Here is a 22,613-nt window from a genome sequence, read left to right on the forward strand (position 1 = left end):
TAACTGTCTGGTTTGGTTCTGCAAACCAACAAGAAAGACACAGACTTCAGAGAATACTTAGAACTGCAGAAAAACAATTGCTACCAACCTGCCTTTCATTGAGGACCTATATACTGCACGAGTCAAAAAGAGGGCTGTGAAAATATTTACAGACCCCTCACATCCTGGACATAAACTGTTTCAACTCCTACCCTCAAAACGATGCTATAGAGCACTGCACACCAGAACAACTAGACACAAGAACATTTTTTTCCCAAATGCCATCACTCTGCTAAACAAATAATTCCCTCAACACTGTCAAACTATTACTAAATCTGCACTAGTATTAATTTTCTCATCGTTCCCATCACCCCTCTCCTTCCACTTATGACTGGATGACTGTAACTTTGTTGCTTGTATCCTTACGATTTATATTGAAATTGATTGTTTCCTGATTGCTTATTTGTACCCTATGACTATCATTAAGTGTTGTACCTTAGAATTCTTGTATCTTGAATGTATCTTTTATGTACACTGAGAGCATATGCACCAAGACAAATTCCTTGTGTGTCCAATCACACTTGGCCAATAAAAAATTCTATTCTATTCTATTCTATTCTATTCTATTCTATTCTATTCTATTCTATTCTATTCTATTCTATTCTATTCTAAAAAGATGTATGTGTACCTTCCTTTGTGAAAATGAGCAAGAATGTCCTGGTCTACATACCAGCAGTCTAAACCTAGCACCATTGCTCTAATTAGGGTAGCTTAGTGCCCTAGCACCAAGCCACCCTAATCGGCATGTTGGCCAGAATCCTGTTCAGTATTGCTCTGTGGGCAAAAGTACACATATCCTAGGAAGTAAAGTAACAAGAACCTGATAAATGGAGTAGCCAATGTTGAGCCAATCTTCCCCCTTCTTCTTCTGTTGTCTGCGATTTTTCTGCATCAAACCTACTATCATCGTGCAACAAGGCTCACATGCACTTGCTTCCTGATCATCATCTGCCTCTTCCAATTTGATTTTAAACTGTGGGTTTGTCCAATATGTTGCTAGAGAGACCAAAATATAAATGCAGATAAAATTGTCATATTTGGGAAACAAAAATGTTTTCTTGTGCCGAGAACTGCAGGAATAACTTTTAGGTGTAAACTTAATTGTGATTTCCAGCTTGGCCTTACCATTATATTTATACAGTTAATGTTTCTTTCTCCCACCTCTGCCACATCCTGTGCTATATATTTATTGCAATAAGCAGAACCCAATTGAACTACTGAGATATATTTCCTAAGGGAGCAATAAGCAACTGAGAATAGCTATGGTTATTAACCTCAGCCAGTTATTTATCCACAAAAGACTATTATTGGCATACTCTGTAGGACCTAATGCTCAGATGTGGCTGGAATATTTATAGAATATATATAGAGAGAGATGAAACGGCAGTTAAGCCCAGGCTCATATGTTATTGTGGCTCCACAAAAGTACAACATGATTTATCAGGGATCTGGAAAGGAATATTGTTATCATTTGATACCCGGATATTAGCAAAGTGCCCAATATTGTAAGAGATGGCATCTAGTGTATATGCAGAGAGGGCTTCTCTATGGTGATAGGGCTCCAGTGGTCACTATGTGCATTACGCATTCGTTTATTCATGAGATCAGATTGAGCATTAGTTTACCTAGGGTCTAAAGTCTGAAAGCACTGTTACCTTTGCATCAATGTCTCCAGAAACAATGCTGCCATTTTTGCACCTTTTTCCCCTTGGAAAAAGGTAACGACAGTGGATTTAAGTAAAATGGGTGCATTTGTCCTATCAGCGTGATTTTGAACAAATTACCTGGTCTGTGTTTGACCACTTCTGTCCAAGAGTATGAAGAACTTGACAGAGTTGGATGAAATATAGAGAAATGGGTTTGCAAATAAAGATTCTGCTTAGATATCTGTCTGCCCCAAGCCATGCCTGAAATCTCACATGATTCTATCAGGGTCTTTATGAAATTCATTTGTAAAGCATTAAAAGAGCTTTTATTTTATTTATTAAATTTCTATGCCACCCATTTCATCAGGGCAAAAAGTTGGCAGTATCAATGAAACTTTAGAAAAGATTGAGGGAGGCTTCTCTGCATGTGGCCTTTCCTCAAGTACCCACAGACACAGCCCAGTGAAAACAAAATGCCTGGTCACCCATGGCCACTGATGCCTTCTTTGCTGGATTCAGTAAAAAAAGAAATCATCTAGGAGTTGGCTGGATGGTAGAAGTTTGAAGGGTAAGGCAAAACATCTGATCCCCCAATTTGTTGCCCAGAAGCTAGGCCCAGTGCTGGCTCAATGACAGCATTTGGTCAATAATGCAGTGAGAAAGGTACTTTGGGCTTTAGCAAAGCCTCTGCCTTGCTCTTGTATCTAAGTGATTATATACAACCATGGCTTAATAAATTAATCCAGTTTATCTGGGTTTGGACAACACAATGGATCATAATCATACCAGCTGGTTTACATAACAAACCATAAATTAGATAACTCCATGTTAGCCCAATCTATCATGCAAACACAGCCAATGTATCCAAAACCTTTATTAGCTGTAGTCGGAAACGTCGTTATTAAAATTATAGACTTTTTTCCTACCATTGACTTTTCTTTTCCAAGTGCCATAATATCATTTTCATATATTTAATAGTTTACAAACTCTAGCAAATATTCAAATATCTGAGGTTGAAAGATTTGATCATTATACATGATGAAAGTCATAAAGCTTTCTAAAACTATTTATTTATAGTGGCAGACATAACCAAGGATTGGCTCTTTACAACTGACATATTTTTATAATCCATTTTGAAATCATTTTAAATGTTTAATTAACACACCATGTTGCTATTCATTTTAATTATATATTTGAGCTAGAGTTCCAAACAGCAAATGATTTAGAGATTAATTTAGCATTAGATAAATAGAAATGAAACTGTTTTGCTAGACGGTTGAAATATGCAGCTATGATGTTACATGTTATTTTTGACTGCAGTTATAATATCAAAAATGGAATGTGGCATTGAAATAAAACTTAAACACTTTGCTAGATGAGAACAAATATGGAAAGCAATAAAAATAGCATATATGAAAAGTATGGAAGTTCCTAAAAGCCAGGATGTATAAAATCCCTGAGAAATCAGGAGTCAGGATACATATCTATTGTGAACCTTTTATATTACCTAATCACTGCCAAAATTTAGGTTGCAATTTGAGCTCTCAGTAGTTATTCTACATCATGAGCCTCAGTAGCACAGTGGTTAGAGTGCAGTACTGCAGGCTATTTCTGCTGACTGCTGGCTGCTTGCAATTTGACAGTTCAAATCCCACCAGGCTCAAGGTTGACTCAGCCTTCCATCCTTCCAAGGGTAAAATGAGGACCTAAATGGGGGCAATATGCTGACTCTGTAAACCGCTTAGAGAGGGCTGTAAAGCGATATATAAGTCTAATTGCTATTGCTATCATTGTGTATTGCCATACCTCCCCAAAGAGTTTTCTTATCAATGATACAAAGGCTGCATGAACCTGACTGCAGGCTGGTTTCTTCAAGCCAAAAGAGGCAGATATATAAAGCACAGGGGAATTCCTTCTAAACATTCAGGCAGAAGGATTCAGCACCTTATTCTCTGTGTCACCAGATGTGCTTCCACGTTTAAGGAATTACTGGCTTAATCTTTGCATGCTCCTCCTTCATTCTCATAATGACCAGAGGACATTGGGCAGCTCATCAGCTCAGCCAAATCCAGGAAATTTCAGAGATGTTGGAGACTCTTATTTGCTTAACAACTCACACTCTCCCCTTGCTTGCTGGACTCAAAACAAAATAGGGTCATCAGTATATTTCTTGCCAATCTGAACAACCATATCATCTGCCTCTTCCCAGGGGCAGGTTCAGCAGGTTCTGGAGAACCGGTAGCGGAAATTTTGAGTAGTTCGGAGAACTGGCAAATACCATCTCTGGCTGGCCCTTGAGTGGGGTGGAATTAGAGATTTTGTAATATCCATTCCTTGCCACACCCAACAAGCCACACCACGCCCAACAAGCACCCTAACCTTAACTACTGCCTCTTCCCCTTTGGATGTCAAACTATCTGCTCTTAACTGGACCACAAAGAATTATAACTTGGCCAAAGTTATAAAACTGGGCCAAAAAAACAACGAATTCCCCCTGGAATAAAAACAACCTGCATTCATTTCAGGAAAGCAGTAACTCTGGAATAGCTATTTATGAATGGGGATTTTCCAAGGCAAAAGCAGAGAATTAGGTTTCCTTGAAACCAATGTTCTTATCTCTTGGACTACAGTAAAACCATTAAAGCAAAACCTCATTCATTGATGTAAATTACCACAGTGACTTCCCTAGGGAGATCACAATACAATATGCATTGATTTCTGTAGTACAAAATTGGTTATTGTATACCTGGATAATCTGGGGAGCCACCAGCTGTAGAACCACTTTGCCAGGTTCCATGGAATAGTTTCATGTTCCATTTATGAGTTTGATTGCAGGTCAGAGGATCCGGAGACAAGTTGCAGATCTCAAGATTTGTAAATTGCTTTTTAAAATCTGAGAAGGACATCCTGCCACCAGAAAAGGATAGAAGAATGCACTGTGACTTTAAAACTGTGGTCCTCAGCTGGTATACCAAATTGGGATTCAGAAGTAGTCTAGATCAACGGTCCCCACTGGCAGTGGAGATGGTTGAGTGGTGGTGGAGAGGGAATGGTTCTGTGCAAGTAGCAGGCGCAAGCACCACTTGCACAGCCCAGTTCCAACTTGGCTACAGCCTGATACCAAGTCATGGACTGGCAGTTGGGGATCCCTGGTGTAGATAACAGGAAAGTCACTGAAATTTTAAGTTTTAATAAAACTTCCTCTAAATAATAAATATTTAGAGGATGCATTTTTCCCAGGACAAATGGACTTTCCTTTCTGTTGTAGTGAGTCTCATGTTATTTGATACAGTGATTGATAGGATTTTAAGAATTGCTGATCTAGAATATTGCTACTCTGACAATTCTTATGACTATACATAAACAGCAGACAGCAGAGAAATAAAGCTCTGAAACTTCTAGGCATCATGCTCACCACATGGATTCCCAATCATCCCTCTTCATAAATCTGGTCATCTGGCTTTCCTTAGCACCAATATCACCTCTTCCCATTCCCCACAACTGGAATCTGCTTCCCATGTGATTTTTTCAGACTCCAAATTGTTGGGCAACTCTGAGCATGGATTGTTCAAATCCACCTTTCTCTTCATAGTATTGCTAAAGAGCACATGGACTAACTATTCGCCACAGTGAAGCAGTAATAAAGAAGCATAATTGAATGGAGCTGAAATGGTGAACAAGAAGGGCCCCAGTGGATATTACACCGACTGGCAGGTCTGTTGAATTTGTGGCCTGCTATGGTGAAAGCAGCCTGCCAGCTATGAAAAGCAACTGGCACAGGCACTCTCATTGCTCTGCTGCCTGTCAAAACTTGGAAACGCCAATAATTTAATGTGTTCCTAAAGGTACTACTCATTATTGGATGTTTCGTTTTAAAGTTGTTCGCTACCAAGCATGAGGGGAGAGCACTCATTTTTGTCTGGATAGTGATACATGAGGGAGTATGTTAATTTTTTCTCTATATTCCACTACTAGGACAGATATTATTAACTTTCTCTTGGTGTCACTGTGCATTTTCTCCTGAAGCTAATAAAAGCCATTACATGGAGTATGACTTTAATCAGCAATGTAACGTGGCAGAAAAGAATGGTATCTTCCTTTCAGTGCAGGCTTGATAACTATCAAGCCTCCCCATGTTTATTACTGTAATAGCAATTTTAAAATGGAAGATGCAACCGTTGATGGTATATTTAACGCCATTTTAGTTCCATTTCTTCTCATCATTACATATATTTTAAAGCACATTCATCTATCGACTACTAAAAACAGACATTTCTCACCAAAATTCTCCATCAATTGCTTGCCTATGCAGAGTATTTCTTTGCTTAGGATTAATATACTTCCATTCCGGGGCACTGCAATGAAACAAGGAGAGCACATAGTAAGATATGAATTGGGGGGGTGTATTAGTGTTTTAAAGCACATCCCCGAAAGCAGCACCTTCTTAACCGAGATTAGTTCTGACAGACAGAAAATCAACTTAGCAACATGGGATATACAAATAAGGTATTTAGAGTGTTGTGGTTTTCCGGATATGTTCAAGTGGCCGGAAACACTCATGATGGAAGCATATGGGATCAGAACAGAGATATTTCATTAAAAGCACAGGTGAATGATGCTATTTAATTCTGTGTGATATCCTCATGAATCAGAGATCAATCACACAACTGGTATATTGCAGAAGGGGCTTTTCTTTTAATTTCGCATGTCTGATGTTGCTGGCTGATATGAGAATCAACAAACCACACTTGCCGATTTGGTTACTGTGGACACCTAAAATAATCACTATTTTGTTGTTCATAGGCTTGTATATTAGGTTAAAAATGTGAACATATTTAGATCTCAGATTTTTCTTTTCAGGAAATGTAGTCTTCTTTTTGCAAATGCTCTGAAGGGAGACCAAGAATCTGTGATTGGAAGCAGCCATTTAGGATATCAGGTGAAATCTTCTGTGCGATGCCTGAGCCTCGTCTAAAAGCATGCCTTTATTATCTTTTATTGCCTTTTTGTGAATTCATATTTTATCTGAATCCTTTTTTAAAAAATATGGTAATTTTTACATTTATTGAAGTGGGATTAATCTGCAGAGTAGAGTAGAAGTTTTAATTCTCATGATTTAAAAACTGTTCTTCAGTTAATGCCACTTTAAATTACTTTTGTCTTTTTGGCAGCTTCATATTACTGATTCATATTCAGCATATACACAATTGGGATCTCAATTATAACTTTTTCAGATGTATCATTGCTAAAACTAATCTTATGCTTCAAACAGAGATCTGGGGGAGATCCTTCCATTACTTTTGTAAAGCACCCTTCCAAATGGTTCATACAATCCTCCCCAGTCCTGACTATTTTTCCCACTTCCAGCTTCAATGGAGAAGTTATACTTCCAGTTTTTCTGAAGCATAGCCCAGAGAAGTCCTTATAACACTTCTCATCCAAAACATGTCACCAGTAGTTGTAAAAATTGAATTCCTTTTACAAGCATAATTATTGCATCCCTCCTCTATTCACTTACTGTAAGAATGCTTTTATTCCTTGTCAATCCTCTTCCAATGATAAGGGGATAACTAAAACCTCCACCTTTTAAGTTATTAATGTTTATTTCCTAGAGTTTCCTTCTAGAGCTACATAGCTGTGCTTGTCACCATGAGAATGAACAACTGTCACAATGATGGAAACATTTAGGATTACATTTCCCAGTCCCTTCTCTAAAAAATGTATTTCATGAAATCTGCTTGACATATATCCACTTCTCTTCCCTGCAGGACAGAAACATCAGTCACACTACATTTTCTCTCATTTCTTCAAGACTTTGACTTCTGGATCTCCTGCCCAACAAGATCTACTATAGACTTTGCCAAGAAGGGTCAAAATCTTATTTCACTAGAACCTAAAAGCAGTTTTTACTTTCAGTATTACGGAATGCCTTCTAAATCTTTTTTCTCCGACAGTTGACCAGAAACTCTTCATCTTTTTTGATATATGTAGCTGTCCAACGTGTTTAATTTTTCTCCTAGCAACCTTGTCAGTTTGCACTTCCTGGAAACAAAGGCTTATCTTCAGGCAGGAAAACAAATAGAACAATTCTATGTAGATTGCAGGTCACCAGTACACAGAGATTTTCTTTTATTTCTGTGGATACTGTTTCTTCATTGGCAGTGAACTAGTCCTTCTTTCCTCTTATTTCAAGAGTAAGCAATGTGTTGTCTACGGATACCAATGTATTTCTAAAAACTCGGTGGATACCCCATCTGAAATTTATAAACTAATTTTCTTTAAGAAACAGTAAATAGGGATCTACTGCAAAACAAGGAACCAGTCTCTGGCATCATATCTATTGACAAGATTGCTCTGGGTACACTACTTTGCTAAAGAGATCTGGGTGGAAAGAGATCTGGGTAGAATGCAGGATGCTCGTTCATCTTTGGGTAAATCAATGTTTTGTAATTTGGCTGGGCTTAAAGGGACAAGCATTTTGTGTAAGAAAAATTGTAAGTGTACCTATCATATACCACAAAATTCAAATAGTACTATATACAAAAGGCTACTCAAGTCTAAATAATAAGGTTTGGCCACTGGTCATTTTCTAACCCTCACTATTCATTTATAACACAATAACAGAATAACAGAGTTGGAAGGGACCTTGGAGGTCTTCTAGTCCAACTCCTTGCTCAAGAAGGAAACTGTATACAATTTCAGACCAATGGCTGACCAATCTCTTCTTAAAAACCCCCAGTGTTGGACCACCCACAACTCAGGGGTGAAATCCAGCAGGTTCTAACAGGTTCTGGAGAACCGGCAGTGGAAATTTTGAGTAGTTTGGAGAACTGGCAAATACCATGCCTGGCTGGCTCCAGAGTGGGGTGGGAATGGGGATTTTGCAATATCCTTCTCCTGCCACGCCCACCAAGCCACACCCACCAAGCCACACCCACCAAGCCACATCCAAGCCACACTACGCCCACCAAGCCACACCCACAGAACCAGTAGAGGAAAATTTTGAATTTCACCCCTGCCACAACTTCTGGAGGCAAGTTGTTCCACTGATTAATTATTCTCACTATCAAAATATTTCTCCTTGGTTTTGGATTGGATCTCTGTTTGATAAGTTTCCATCCATTACTTCTTGTCCTGCCCTTTCACATGTTTTAGAGCATAGGTCTTCTTCTCTGTGATAGCACCTCAAATATTGAAAGACTGCTTTCATGTCACCCCTCATTACATACTCAGTTCCCACAACTGTTCATTGAGTTTTAGCCTCTGCACTCTTTCTAGATCTCAACATCTTCTTTTAATAAGGAAAAACATTATTTTATAAGGAAAGTTCCCACTTCAAATTGGGATAATAATAAACTTCTGTTTTTCCATTTCTTCATTCCCTGTGCTTATTTCCAGGGAATCACATATCTTAATATACCTACTAAATCTTTGTATTCAGGTTCTATTTATTCAGCAGGATGCAATCACCCAATCACATACAGTGAAAAATCCATCAATCAGATTTGAAGAGAAATCAATCCAACAGCTTATTGGAAATACTTCTTTTATCTCATAGAGCTGATTGCATAGACAGTCAGCTCATATAGGTCTGAAACTCAATCTTCACATGTTTGTTTATTCATTTTTTTAGCTGCCTCATCACTGAAAAAACTGTGGGCGCTGTATAAGAAAATCAGGATTAAAAACAGAAGTATAATAATACAAGAAAATATAGTGCTTTGGAAAATAACAGTGCCCTAAAAATAGTCACCAACCAGGAGTACCCATCATTCTGTCCCAGAATTTCCAGAGATTATTTTATATATAGTCAATTATTTAGCTATTGAGCAAGAAGTATTTCTGTGGCCTGTAAACCAGTCTTTATACTGTGAGCCAACTCTTACATTTAGTGTGTGGCAAATCTTAAAAATGCAAACTTGACTGATTTCCCCAACACAAAAAAGCTTTAGATTAGCAACTTTTGTCAAAGCAGCCACATGAAAGAAAGGGTTAAACTCTCCCTGACTGCCTGATGCAATTCCAGTAATTATCCCGGCAGCTGCTAATTTGATTTTTTTACGAGCATATTAAATGCAAATATATCCTTAATGTCATTTCTAATTTGGTCCTGTGTTTATTTGAGCTCAGGAAAAATCTTCTTAAAAAGATTTGTTTTATCATCTGTCTCTGCTTCTAGCAATGAGTTTCTTGTTTATTACCAGATATAGTAAGAGATGCCTGGTATAAGTCAATAAATAGCCCGGCTCATTTACTAATACAATATTTTTCTTTATTGGATGTCATTTGATTGACTGTTCAAATATAATTTTTGAGGAGTTATAGGAAAGAATACCAGATAAATAATACATTCCTTTTGTCCTCACTTTCAGCACAATGTTCCACAAAATTACATGAATATCTTCCCTACAGGGAGATGCATAGCTTTGTTTACCTTTGCACCTGACAGCTGAGTAACCCAATGATTGAGTTCACACAATGATTTGTTGAATAATTGACAACTGTTGCATTCACGTAGTACTCTATTTCATAAAACATGGTCTACAATTTCAAGTATTCCCAAAACCAAAGAACCCACATGATGTTAGTGCAGTGTGTAACCATAATTGATATGGAATTGAAGTAGAGAAGCATACATTTAAATCTTTTCTTGGTCAATGCATATTTTATATGTCAATTTAACCTCTAGCACATGTCAGCTATAAGATTCATATGGTATCCCAAGTATGTTTTGTTGAAGACACACGAGAACTAATGAGAAGTCTATTTATAGTAATAATAATAAATATATGATTGTGTAATATTTTGTACAGAATGACAAGCATTAATAAAGAAAATGATATTACAGTGATGATCCAAGACAAAAAGGAGAAAATCAGCAATAGGAATGTACTTATCACTCCAGGCTCCTGTCCATTCAAGTTCACCCCATGGATTTCTAATCCTGATTAATTCTTCCAGCCGGCCATGGTAAGTAACCTATTAAAATCAATAATAGTCATTGGATTGAATTATTCTACACATTGCCTGTTCCCTCCCACTGCCTTCAGTTACACTGAACTGATTGTTTTTCATCAAGAACAAAAACAATTCTGAGCTTCTGGAATTGAAGAAAGTGGAGAAGATCTCTGTAGCTTGAATTCTGCCACTTGTGATAGTAATCTCTCCTGCTCTTTTAGACCTGTGAGGCCAGATCTGAGAGACAATCAATGTTTTCCTAAGGAATAGTATTTGCCACCTGCCTTGAACAAAGTGGTAAAGCACCCTCTCCTGAAGTTTTCCCTCAATCTGGCCATGCATGATAATTTTCACTCAGCCTCCAATTTTATCTCGACAACCAGCACCTTGAATTGCACTCAAAAGACAACTGCCATTCCCTTAAAACTCAAGTAAAACACAGTCCCAAGATATGTCAAGCAGTGCTTTCCCATACTTGAATCTGCCCATCTTATCTTAACATTTACAGAGAGCCAATTGAAAACTTCTCCTTGAAGAAAATTCAGGGCATTGACTAGATCAGCAGTTCTCTACCTTTTTTGGCACCAGAGGCCAGTTTTGTGGAAAGCAATTTTTCCATGGACCGGGGGAGGGATGGTTTAGGATGCAGGCAGCAGGTGAGCAAGTGACACTTCATCTGCATTTGCAGCCATTCCCCAGAGCTAGCATCATTACCTCAACTCCACCTCAGATCATCAGGTATTAGATTTTCATAACCTAGATGTTTCGCATGTGCAGTTTATAGTAGGGTTCATGCTCCTATGAGAATCTAATGCCTGATGTCCTGAGGTAGAGCTGAGATGGTGATGCTAGCACTGGGGAGCAGCTGCAAATACAGATGAAACTTCACTCACTCGCCTGCTGTTGGCCAGCAGTGCAGCCCGGTTCCTAATTGATACCAGTTTGTGATTCGGGGGTTGGATATTCCTTGACTCAATGATAGATTCTTTTTGGTAACCCACACTCTGGAAAACTCCTTCCCTGAACTCAACCCCAGCTTTCCCTGTAGGGAAAAATTTTATCGTTCCAGGATTTGTGCCTTGTTAATTGCCACCCAGAATCTTTCAGGATAGGAGCAGGCTAAAAATAAATAAATATAAATGTTTTACTGAGCTTTAATTTTGTTGCAAATTAGGTTTTGAAAATTTGTATCTTTACCTCTTCTGCTCCAGTAACAGAATAAGCATGGCGTGAAAACAGCTGCTTACTTGTTTTTTGCACTTTTTCACTGGTATTCTAGGAAGAAAGTAAAATTATTGTCATATTAAAATTATTGTCAAAACATTTCTAGTTTCAGTGCACGCTGAAAGTTGTAAGAATCATAAAGTTGGGGAATCATCTAGCCCAACTTCCTCCTTAGAATTGGAAATCCCAAGCTTAAGCATCCCAAATAAATATTTGAAGCTCTCCAATGTACGAAAGCCTCTTTATTTCAATGAAGTGACTTTAATAACAAAATGTTCCTCTTATTAAGATGTTTCTTAGTAAAATTGAATTGTAAAATTTCATTAGATCTAATCTTATCATTTGGATGCTGGTGAGCTGGTGAGGCAGAAACCATCATATATCAAGCCAGACAGAACCCACAAGATTATAAAGATTGAACAGGTCACAATCTCAATACTGGAACAAGAAACAGTGAAATTTTTGTCCAGATTTATTATCTTTTCTGTGAAGTTGGGCAAACAACTAAGAGCAAGAGTTGGTCACCATTTACATAATAGGTCCTTAGTTATTTGAAAAGTGTTATTATGTTCCGACACCTAGCAACAGCAGTCCCAGGACTCTAGATTGCATTCATTAGGCCAGGACTTTTGTTAGATTGATTGATTGATTGATTGATTGATTGATTGATTGATTTACATTTATATCCCGCCCTTCTCCGAAGACTCAGGGCGGCTTACAGTGTGTAAGGCAATAGTCTCATTCTATTTGTATATTTACAAAGTCAACTTATTGCCCCCCCAACAATCTGGGTCCTCATTTTACCTACCTTATAAAGGATGGAAGGCTGAGTCAACCTTGGACCTGGTGGGACTAGAACCTGCAGTAATTGCAGGCAGCTGTGTTTTAATAACAGGCTTCTTACAGCCTGAGCCACACCGCGGCCCTTAAGATGAAGATCTTAAACTTTTCCTGCCTTGTGTGAACTGCCTCCACTTCAATTTACTATCACAATACGAAGTCCAGCAGCAAGCTCCAGTGGAGACGCATGTTGTTGGTGGCTCTTTGCAGGGAAAAGCAGAAGGAGAAGCAGAAGCAGAAGCCGATGTAGGATGCAGATTGTGCCAGGACTTTTGCACCTGGGTGCCAGGCAAGTCCAGGATGGGCCAGTATGAAATCCTCCTTGCAAGAAAAGCTTCTTAGCATGAACCCACACCACCAGCAGCCAGACTACTGAAGCAGGGCAGGCTTGCCAGCAGCCTAAAGGCTAGGGAACCAGCAGCGAAAGTAGCAAGGGGAGAAGCAGCAAATCAAAGACAACAACATAGGTCAGTTGAGGGCAAAGGGCAGGGAGGTGATAGAGGTGTAATATAGGCAACATAGTATCTATACTATGCAGAAGCAGCCATAAGGACAGAGATAGAGGGAGATGGTGGATGAGGGGAGTTGAAATGGAGATAGTTCCTACAGGGCAGAAGACTGTGACCATGGGATATTCCAACTGTTGTAAATGTGGGCCGGTCACTAAGTTTCCAAATGTTGACTATGGGAACACTGCGATGGCTGCAACATTGAGGACCTTTTGTAAGTCCAATTTTTTTCAAGGCCGTCATAAATTCGAAAGATTACTGAATGAATAGATGTAAACCAAAGACTACCTGTAAGGGGTGCATTTCCTCAAACTAAACTGATAGTCAATAAGGCATATCTAAAAGGTAGGACAACAACTTTTATTGAAGAGGAAAAACATTTGGATTTGGAAAGAGTTCTGTTTCACAAGGGTAAAAATGCATGAATTGCCGGGATGATTGTAAAAGGTGGATTTGCTGGAATTTTGCTGGTGGTTGTACTTAGGTTTTTGTTATTCTAAACAGTTTCATAATATTAGCAGAATATGTTGATCCAAACAATCCACCAGCCAGAATCTTCAGCTAAGAGCTGCTTAAAACCCTAACATTATAGCAAGGAGTTGAACTCTCTTCCTATACTGGTGGAAAAGGGAGAATCTTCCCTGCCTTTCATGTTCTTGTATCATTCAAACTCTGCTCCAAAGGATTCCATCACACACTGATTTTTCAGAGCAGGACTAAAATAAATAGTAACAGAGGTAACATCCACTTTTTTTTCCGTACAGTTACACGTAGCTAGCAATTTCTTATTAAAAAAAGCATTTTCAAAAGCAGCAATTTATACCAGAAAACATCAGGGGAAATGCAGTTTGTGTATTAAAACTCCTACGCATGTATCAATTTTCCCAGGTTTTTCAAAGTATGTTTGTGAAAATAAACTTGTCAGATTTAAAATATCTGCATTAGGTCACACATTCAATAAATGACTCCCACAAGCTGACAACATCTTCTGAATTGTCTGCAAATAGTGAGTAAACAAAGGAAAGCAATGCCAAACTACAGTAAATAGCTACTGAGGAACCAATCTTGATCAAAGTAGCAAATTTCTTATTCTGTTGAAGTGCATGTGGCTTCCTCTTACAGAGAACAATTCTATTCCTATTAATCTGATCCAAAGTTCACTCAAGTTTATGTAAACTCTCTAATTTACCTGGCATAAATACTTGCAAATTTAATGTTTCATCTAATTGCAACTACCATCATCCTGCAGCACTGTGGAGAAAGCAGCACAACACATGATATTTTGTCAATGGCCTCACCAATTACAATGGTGAAATTGGTGGCACAACAACACAGAAGTCATGTTTTCTGCACAGCTTTGACACCAAGAAGGATATTGGACATCAAATCAACTTACTCATTACATTCTCAAGATTAAGCTATAACGGACGGCATAAAGCTGTCTTAATAAGAACACAAACATTTTTTTTAAAAAAAGTAACCATCTTACAATGAAGCAGCCCAACAATGAACCAGCTTGCAAAGCTTTTTGGATTATTTGATACAATTTAGGGGGAGCTGAATTATGATGATACGATTCACAGATCCCACCAGTACAATCTTCAAAAGCTTCTGTCAAAGTTCCCTCAATCAAAGCCTCATAAGAGCCATTCAATCTACATTGAAGAAATAAGAAAAAAAAACAGTGATTTAAAAACAACAGATACCTTTCACAAGGAACAATATTAATTGAACAAGTGTATGAACAATTAAGTCTTTGTAGTAAAACCAATAATTTAATATTTTTCAAAAAAATACTGTTTACCAGTTTGGTAATAAATTCAGACAATGGTTGATAAGTAGAATTACATGATCATTTATGATCCATCCCTTATTGAGGACTCCTGTCCAGTATGCCCCAATATTCAAGTCAGCGTATCAGATTATAGAGAAGTAATAGATACGTGTATGTGTGTGTATAATTATATTCATTTAATATTTTAATAGATTACTGTCTATAACTATCAAAGAGAAAGAGAAAGGGTACACAAACAGGATAGACATTTTTAGTATTTCTGCTATGTAACCATTCTATTATCTAACCTACTAATTTTCTCAAACCTTCTGTTAATTTGCTCTCTGGGGTGGATGTTAACATTCACACAAACATACCTTCATTTACAGTTCAGGATGTCATAATTTTATGCCAATAACAGGGCTACATAAATTCTTATTTCACCTCATGAGTACAAATTAGTAAATCAGGATGGAAGTTAGATGTGAGTATGAATGCTTCTAACAATTTGCAGTCCTGAACTGAGCAATAAATTTGAAGTCTGTAGCCTAAATGGCTGCTTTAAACTGCATGGTTCTATAATTATATGAATTATACTGGAATCTAAAAGAAATCAGATTAGAAAGTAGCTTTCTGGGGACTTCTGTCTGATGTCGTGGCAATATCCGATGCAGGGAACGGGTCTCCGCATTCTCTGTGCTGAGTTCTCCCTGTTTGTGGGCTCCAAGAGGAGCCAAAGCTGCCTTGTAGGGGCGGTGAAGCTAAGGAGGGGTGCCCTGAGAAGTCGTGGGAGAGATTGCAACTCTCCTGCTGAACACCACACTTTTTTTCCCTCTATACCATGGCGAGAAGAAGAGGCAGCCTAAAGATGGCTGCCACAAAGCAGGGACAACTGAGAAACATCTAATAACTCTACTGGAGCGGAGTTGGTGAACAGTGTCTGGAACTGGGTGAGAAGAATCCTTTTTATTTAAAACTCAACCCCAAAAGGATATCCAGGAAAAGAGAGCTCACTGCTATTTTTAAAAGCAGCAATTTAACATTTTGAGAAGAATTTCAAAATCAAAGGAAAAAGAATCAAAGGGAGAAAGGCAAAAATCTTTTAAAATATAGAAAATTGGATTTCTAAATTGGACAGGTATTGTTTTGGGTAGGCATTTTAAAATGCTGGAACTATTAAAAAACTAATATTGTCTTTATATTTTGGATTGTTACCATTAAAATTGGATAAAACTGGTTAATATTGAAATTTGACCTAAGAGTGCCACCTGCTGACAAAAGGAAGGCATAACACATTCCCAAAATCCTGGAAATACTTGGCTATTGGAGATTTCAATGTGAGAAGAAGAAAGACACTAATATTAAAGTGACCCCTGAAGGCTACAACACAAGACTGAATTTAAAGAAGGACTTATGAAGGTTCTGGAAAAATTCTTGGGACTATCCAGAAGAACAGGTCGATCAGCTTTGGGGATATAAAGATTCATGAATATTGAACTTTTTGAGAAGTGACTTTAGGTTTGAATATATCTTTTTTTTTTTTTTATTGAAAGAGTTTTAAAAAAAGAAAAACATTTCCCCCCTTTTTTCCCCCTCCCTCCCAAAAACAAAACAAAACACCCCCCTCCCTCCCCCACCCCCCGGCTTCCCGGGTCAATCACAAGGTAAAGTTATACATAAACCAAACATAGAATAAAATTTTCCCTTCCAATCCAAATAACCACATCCAAAGCTTTTCATCTCCCAACCCCTCCCATTACATAAAATAACTTTCTAATTATTCAAAGGCAATCTGATATTTCTTAATCTGATATCTGTTTTGTAGATAATCAATCCATTTTTCCATTCAATTAAATATCTTTCCTGCGTATTGTCTTTTAAAACGCTGAGATTTTAGCCATCTCAGCCAAATTAATAACTTTCAATATCCATTCTTCTATTGTAGGTATCTCTTCTTTCTTCCAGTATTGTCCAATCAACAGTCTTGCTGCTGTTATTAAGTTCAAAATCAATTTAGTCTCAATCCCTGTACAATCCATTATAATTCCCAAAAGGAAAAATTGTGGCAGGAACTTTATCTTCTTCTTCAGTACATTTTGAATAATCCACCAAATTCTTATCCAAAAGACCTTAATTTTCTTGCAAGTCCACCAAATATGAAAATATGTAGCATCATCACAATCACACCTCCAACATTTCGCTTGGATATTAGGATACATACATGATAATTTTTGGGATCTAAATGCCATCTATAAAACATCTTATAAAAATTTTCCTTCCAATCCAAATAACCACATCCAAAGCTTTTCATCTCCCAACCTCCCCATTACATAAAATAACTTTCTAATTATTCAAAGGCAATCTGATATTTCTTAATCTGATATCTGTTTTGTAGATAATCAATCCATTTTTCCATTCAATTAAATATCTTTCCTGCGTATTGTCTTTTAAAACGCTGAGATTTTAGCCATCTCAGCCAAATTAATAACTTTCAATATCCATTCTTCTATTGTAGGTATCTCTTCTTTCTTCCAGTATTGTCCAATCAACAGTCTTGCTGCTGTTATTAAGTTCAAAATCAATTTAGTCTCAATCCCTGTACAATCCATTATAATTCCCAAAAGGAAAAATTGTGGCAGGAACTTTATCTTCTTCTTCAGTACATTTTGAATAATCCACCAAATTCTTATCCAAAAGACCTTAATTTTCTTGCAAGTCCACCAAATATGAAAATATGTAGCATCATCACAATCACACCTCCAACATTTCGCTTGGATATTAGGATACATACATGATAATTTTTGGGATCTAAATGCCATCTATAAAACATCTTATAAAAATTTTCCTTAAATTCTGTGCTTGTGTAAACTTAACATTTCTAACCCAAATTTTCTCCCATGTTTCCAACATTATTGGTTCCTGAATATTCTGTGCCCATTTTATCATACAATCCTTTACCAAATCCTTTTCCGAATCTATTTCAAGCAACACATTATACAATCTCTTTATATGCTCCTGGGTCTGATTTCTAATTTGCTTTATTAAATTTTCCTCCCTTTGCATTATACCAATTTTTTGATCTTCTTTCCATCTAGCACTTATTTGCCCATATTGAAACCAAGTATAATTCCTCCCTTCTTCATTTAATACCTGTAATGATTTTAATTGCAATCTACCTCCTTCAGCATACAAAAGTTCTTTATATGTAATCATTTCCTGTTTCTGTTCTATATTTATATTCTCTATTGCATGTCTAGGGCTCGCCCATATAGGAATCTTGTAATCTAATTTATAGGAATATTTATTCCAGACCAAAAGAGCACTTCTCAACACATGATTCTTAAAAGCCCTATCCACTTTTTTCCATAAAATAAGTACGCATGCCATCCATATAACAAGTCATAACCTTCTATATTCAAAATTCTTTCCTCTGTTAAGTTAAACCAGTCACTTATTACTGAAAGGGTTACTGCTTCATAATATAGTTTAAAGTTAGGCATTCTTAAACCACCTCTTTCCCGTGAATCCTGTATTATTTTCATTTTAACCTCGCCTTTTTACCCTGCCATATAAATTTATTAATCCCACTCTGCCAATCTTCCAAATTTTTATCCTTTTTAATTATAGGTATCATCTGGAACAGAAACAAAAATCTAGGTAACACATTCATTTTAATAGCCGCAATCCTTCCCAATAGGGATAACTGCAATTTCTTCCAGCCACTCATATCATTCTGAACTTTTTGCCATAGCAAGTCATAATTATTCTTATAAAGTTTCTTGTTCGATGAGCTAATATAGACCCCTAAATATTTAACCTTTTTTACTACCTCAAATCCTGTCATTTCCTCTAGTTTTTGTTTCTGTTGTATAGACATATTTTTAATTATCACTTTTGTTTTATTCTGATTTATTTTAAATCCTGATACCTTTCCATATTTATCAATTACTTCCAACAAAAATCTAGGTAACACATTCATTTTAATAGCCGCAATCCTTCCCAATAGGGATAACTGCAATTTCTTCCAGCCACTCATATCATTCTGAACTTTTTGCCATAGCAAGTCATAATTATTCTTATAAAGTTTCTTGTTCGATGAGCTAATATAGACCCCTAAATATTTAACCTTTTTTACTACCTCAAATCCTGTCATTTCCTCTAGTTTTTGTTTCTGTTGTATAGACATATTTTTAATTATCACTTTTGTTTTATTCTGATTTATTTTAAATCCTGATACCTTTCCATATTTATCAATTACTTCCAACAAAAATCTAGGTAACACATTCATTTTAATAGCCGCAATCCTTCCCAATAGGGATAACTGCAATTTCTTCCAGCCACTCATATCATTCTGAACTTTTTGCCATAGCAAGTCATAATTATTCTTATAAAGTTTCTTGTTCGATGAGCTAATATAGACCCCTAAATATTTAACCTTTTTTACTACCTCAAATCCTGTCATTTCCTCTAGTTTTTGTTTCTGTTGTATAGACATATTTTTAATTATCACTTTTGTTTTATTCTGATTTATTTTAAATCCTGATACCTTTCCATATTTATCAATTACTCCATTCCAGTCTCCTAATAAAATAAACGAACTATAATCCCAGAGGGTCAACCTCTCATGTAACATTTTGTAAAACTAACATTAATCTATTTGCTATTATTTTTACAAAATCTTATAATCATTATTTAAAAGTGAAATCGGCCTATAGTTACCAGGTTTAGAGCAGTCTTGCTCCTCTTCGGTATCAGTGAAATAAAAGATGTTTTCCATGACGGGGTATTCCACTCCTAATTGTATCTGATTAAATAATTCTTTAAGTGGGCCTAATATTTCATCCTGTGTTTTTTATAATAAGTTGCTGTAAGACCATCTGTACCAGGGTTTTCCCATTTTAATTGTTTAATTGCCTCCACTATTTCTCCAGTAGCTATCGGCCGTTCAGCTCCTCCTCTGTTCTAATGTTAGAATATTCACCTTATAATCTTTCAAATAATCATAAATGTCCCTATCCAATATTTTGTCTTTTTGCATATAGTGCAGTATAAAATTCTGAGAATGCCTTTTAATTTTATCCTGTTGGTATATCTCTTTACCTTTATATTCTATTTTTTGTATGACACGTGCTTTCTGTTTCTTCCTTAAATTATATGCCAACCATCTCCCAGGTTTATTTGCATTACAAAAGGTATTATGTTTAGCATATTGTATATTCGTTGCCACCTGGTCTGCCATTAACATATTAAATTGACTCTGTAATATTTTTATAGCCTCTTTAAGTTTATGATCTTGTGGGTTTTGAATTAATAACTGTTGCTTCCTTTGAATTTCTTCTTCCAAATATCTACGCTGCCTTTGTTTATTATTCCTTTGCCTGTTGTCCAAGTAAATCAATATCCCTCTAATAAACGCTTTGCTCGCTTCCCACACAGTTCCTATAGGTGTCCCTTTGTACATATTAAAATCAAAAAATTCTTTTAACTGTTTCTTACAATAAGTTACATTATCCTCATATCTAAACAGATTTTCATTCAACCTCCATGTTCTACCACCTTTTTTCCCTTGTAATAATTCCATCCATACTGGGCTATGGTCAGTTAAACACCTCGGAAATATCTTCGTTTTCTTCACCCTAGAAAGCAAGTCATTAGAAATTAAAATAAAATCAATGCGTGAAAAAGATTGATGCCTATCAGAACAAAGTAAAATCTCTCTCATCTGGATTCCGTAACCTCCATATATCTCTAAACTCAAAGTCTTCCATCATTTCAAAAAAGGATTTTGGTAATTTTGCATGTATAGGTATCTTCTTGGAGGAGGTTCTCTTATCCCTTCTTGTATCAATTACTCCATTCCAGTCTCCTAATAAAATAAACGAACTATAATCCCAGAGGGTCAACCTCTCATGTAACATTTTGTAAAACTTTTCTTGTTGCTGATTAGGTGCATAAATACCTATCAACAAAGTCTTTTTTGCATCTATCACCAGTTCAATAGCAATAAATCTTCCTTGAATATCTGCCTCAATTAGCTTAGCTGGTATATCCTTCCTGATATATACAACAATTCCATGCTTCTTTTCCAAAGCTGATGCAACAAAATGGTTACCCAATTTTGAATTAATTAAAATAAAATAAACGAACTATAATCCCAGAGGGTCAACCTCTCATGTAACATTTTGTAAAACTTTTCTTGTTGCTGATTAGGTGCATAAATACCTATCAACAAAGTCTTTCTTGCATCTATCACCAGTTCAATAGCAATAAATCTTCCTTGAATATCTGCCTCAATTAGCTTAGCTGGTATATCCTTCCTGATATATACAACAATTCCATGCTTCTTTTCCAAAGCTGATGCAACAAAATGGTTACCCAATTTTGAATTAATTAAAATAAAATCAATGCGTGAAAAGATTGATGCCTATCAGAAAAAAGTAAAATCTCTCTCATCTGGATTCCGTAACCTCCATATATCTCTAAACTCAAAGTCTTCCATCATTTCAAAAAAGGATTTTGGTAATTTTGCATGTATAGGTATCTTCTTGGAGGAGGTTCTCTTATCCCTTCTTGTATCAATTACTCCATTCCAGTCTCCTAATAAAATAAACGAACTATAATCCCAGAGGGTCAACCTCTCATGTAACATTTTGTAAAACTTTTCTTGTTGCTGATTAGGTGCATAAATACCTATCAACAAAGTCTTTTTTGCATCTATCACCAGTTCAATAGCAATAAATCTTCCTTGAATATCTGCCTCAATTAGCTTAGCTGGTATATCCTTCCTGATATATACAACAATTCCATGCTTCTTTTCCAAAGCTGATGCAACAAAATGGTTACCCAATTTTGAATTAATAACTGTTGCTTCCTTTGAATTTCTTCTTCCAAATATCTACGCTGCCTTTGTTTATTATTCCTTTGCCTGTTGTCCAAGTAAATCAATATCCCTCTAATAAACGCTTTGCTCGCTTCCCACACAGTTCCTATAGGTGTCCCTTTGTACATATTAAAATCAAAAAATTCTTTTAACTGTTTCTTACAATAAGTTACATTATCCTCATATCTAAACAGATTTTCATTCAACCTCCATGTTCTACCACCTTTTTTCCCTTGTAATAATTCCATCCATACTGGGCTATGGTCAGTTAAACACCTCGGAAATATCTTCGTTTTCTTCACCCTAGAAAGCAAGTCATTAGAAATTAAAATAAAATCAATGCGTGAAAAAGATTGATGCCTATCAGAAAAAAGTAAAATCTCTCTCATCTGGATTCCGTAACCTCCATATATCTCTAAACTCAAAGTCTTCCATCATTTCAAAAAAGGATTTTGGTAATTTTGCATGTATAGGTATCTTCTTGGAGGAGGTTCTCTTATCCCTTCTTGTATCAATTACTCCATTCCAGTCTCCTAATAAAATAAACGAACTATAATCCCAGAGGGTCAACCTCTCATGTAACATTTTGTAAAACTTTTCTTGTTGCTGATTAGGTGCATAAATACCTATCAACAAAGTCTGTTTTGCATCTATCACCAGTTCAATAGCAATAAATCTTCCTTGAATATCTGCCTCAATTAGCTTAGCTGGTATATCCTTCCTGATATATACAACAATTCCAT

The 22,613-nt window shown here is 36.5% G+C and overlaps 1 protein-coding gene across 1 annotated transcript in view; it reads right to left on the bottom strand.

The window, feature by feature from the left end:
- Positions 1-22,613, bottom strand: part of LOC131188485 (calpain-8-like) — a 61,601-nt gene that overhangs the window by 24,281 nt on the left and 14,707 nt on the right. Inside the window, exons 5-10 of the mRNA XM_058163794.1 lie at positions 14,706-14,871; positions 11,841-11,918; positions 10,579-10,664; positions 5,966-6,040; positions 4,432-4,592; positions 860-1,035 (exon numbers count right to left, since the gene is read on the bottom strand). Of these exons, the coding sequence (XP_058019777.1) occupies positions 860-1,035; positions 4,432-4,592; positions 5,966-6,040; positions 10,579-10,664; positions 11,841-11,918; positions 14,706-14,871 (742 nt within the window). The remainder of the gene's footprint in view (positions 1-859; positions 1,036-4,431; positions 4,593-5,965; positions 6,041-10,578; positions 10,665-11,840; positions 11,919-14,705; positions 14,872-22,613) is intronic.

Source organism: Ahaetulla prasina, chromosome 1 (genome assembly GCF_028640845.1).
Source record: "Ahaetulla prasina isolate Xishuangbanna chromosome 1, ASM2864084v1, whole genome shotgun sequence".
In the NCBI taxonomy this organism is placed as follows: domain Eukaryota; kingdom Metazoa; phylum Chordata; class Lepidosauria; order Squamata; family Colubridae; genus Ahaetulla; species Ahaetulla prasina.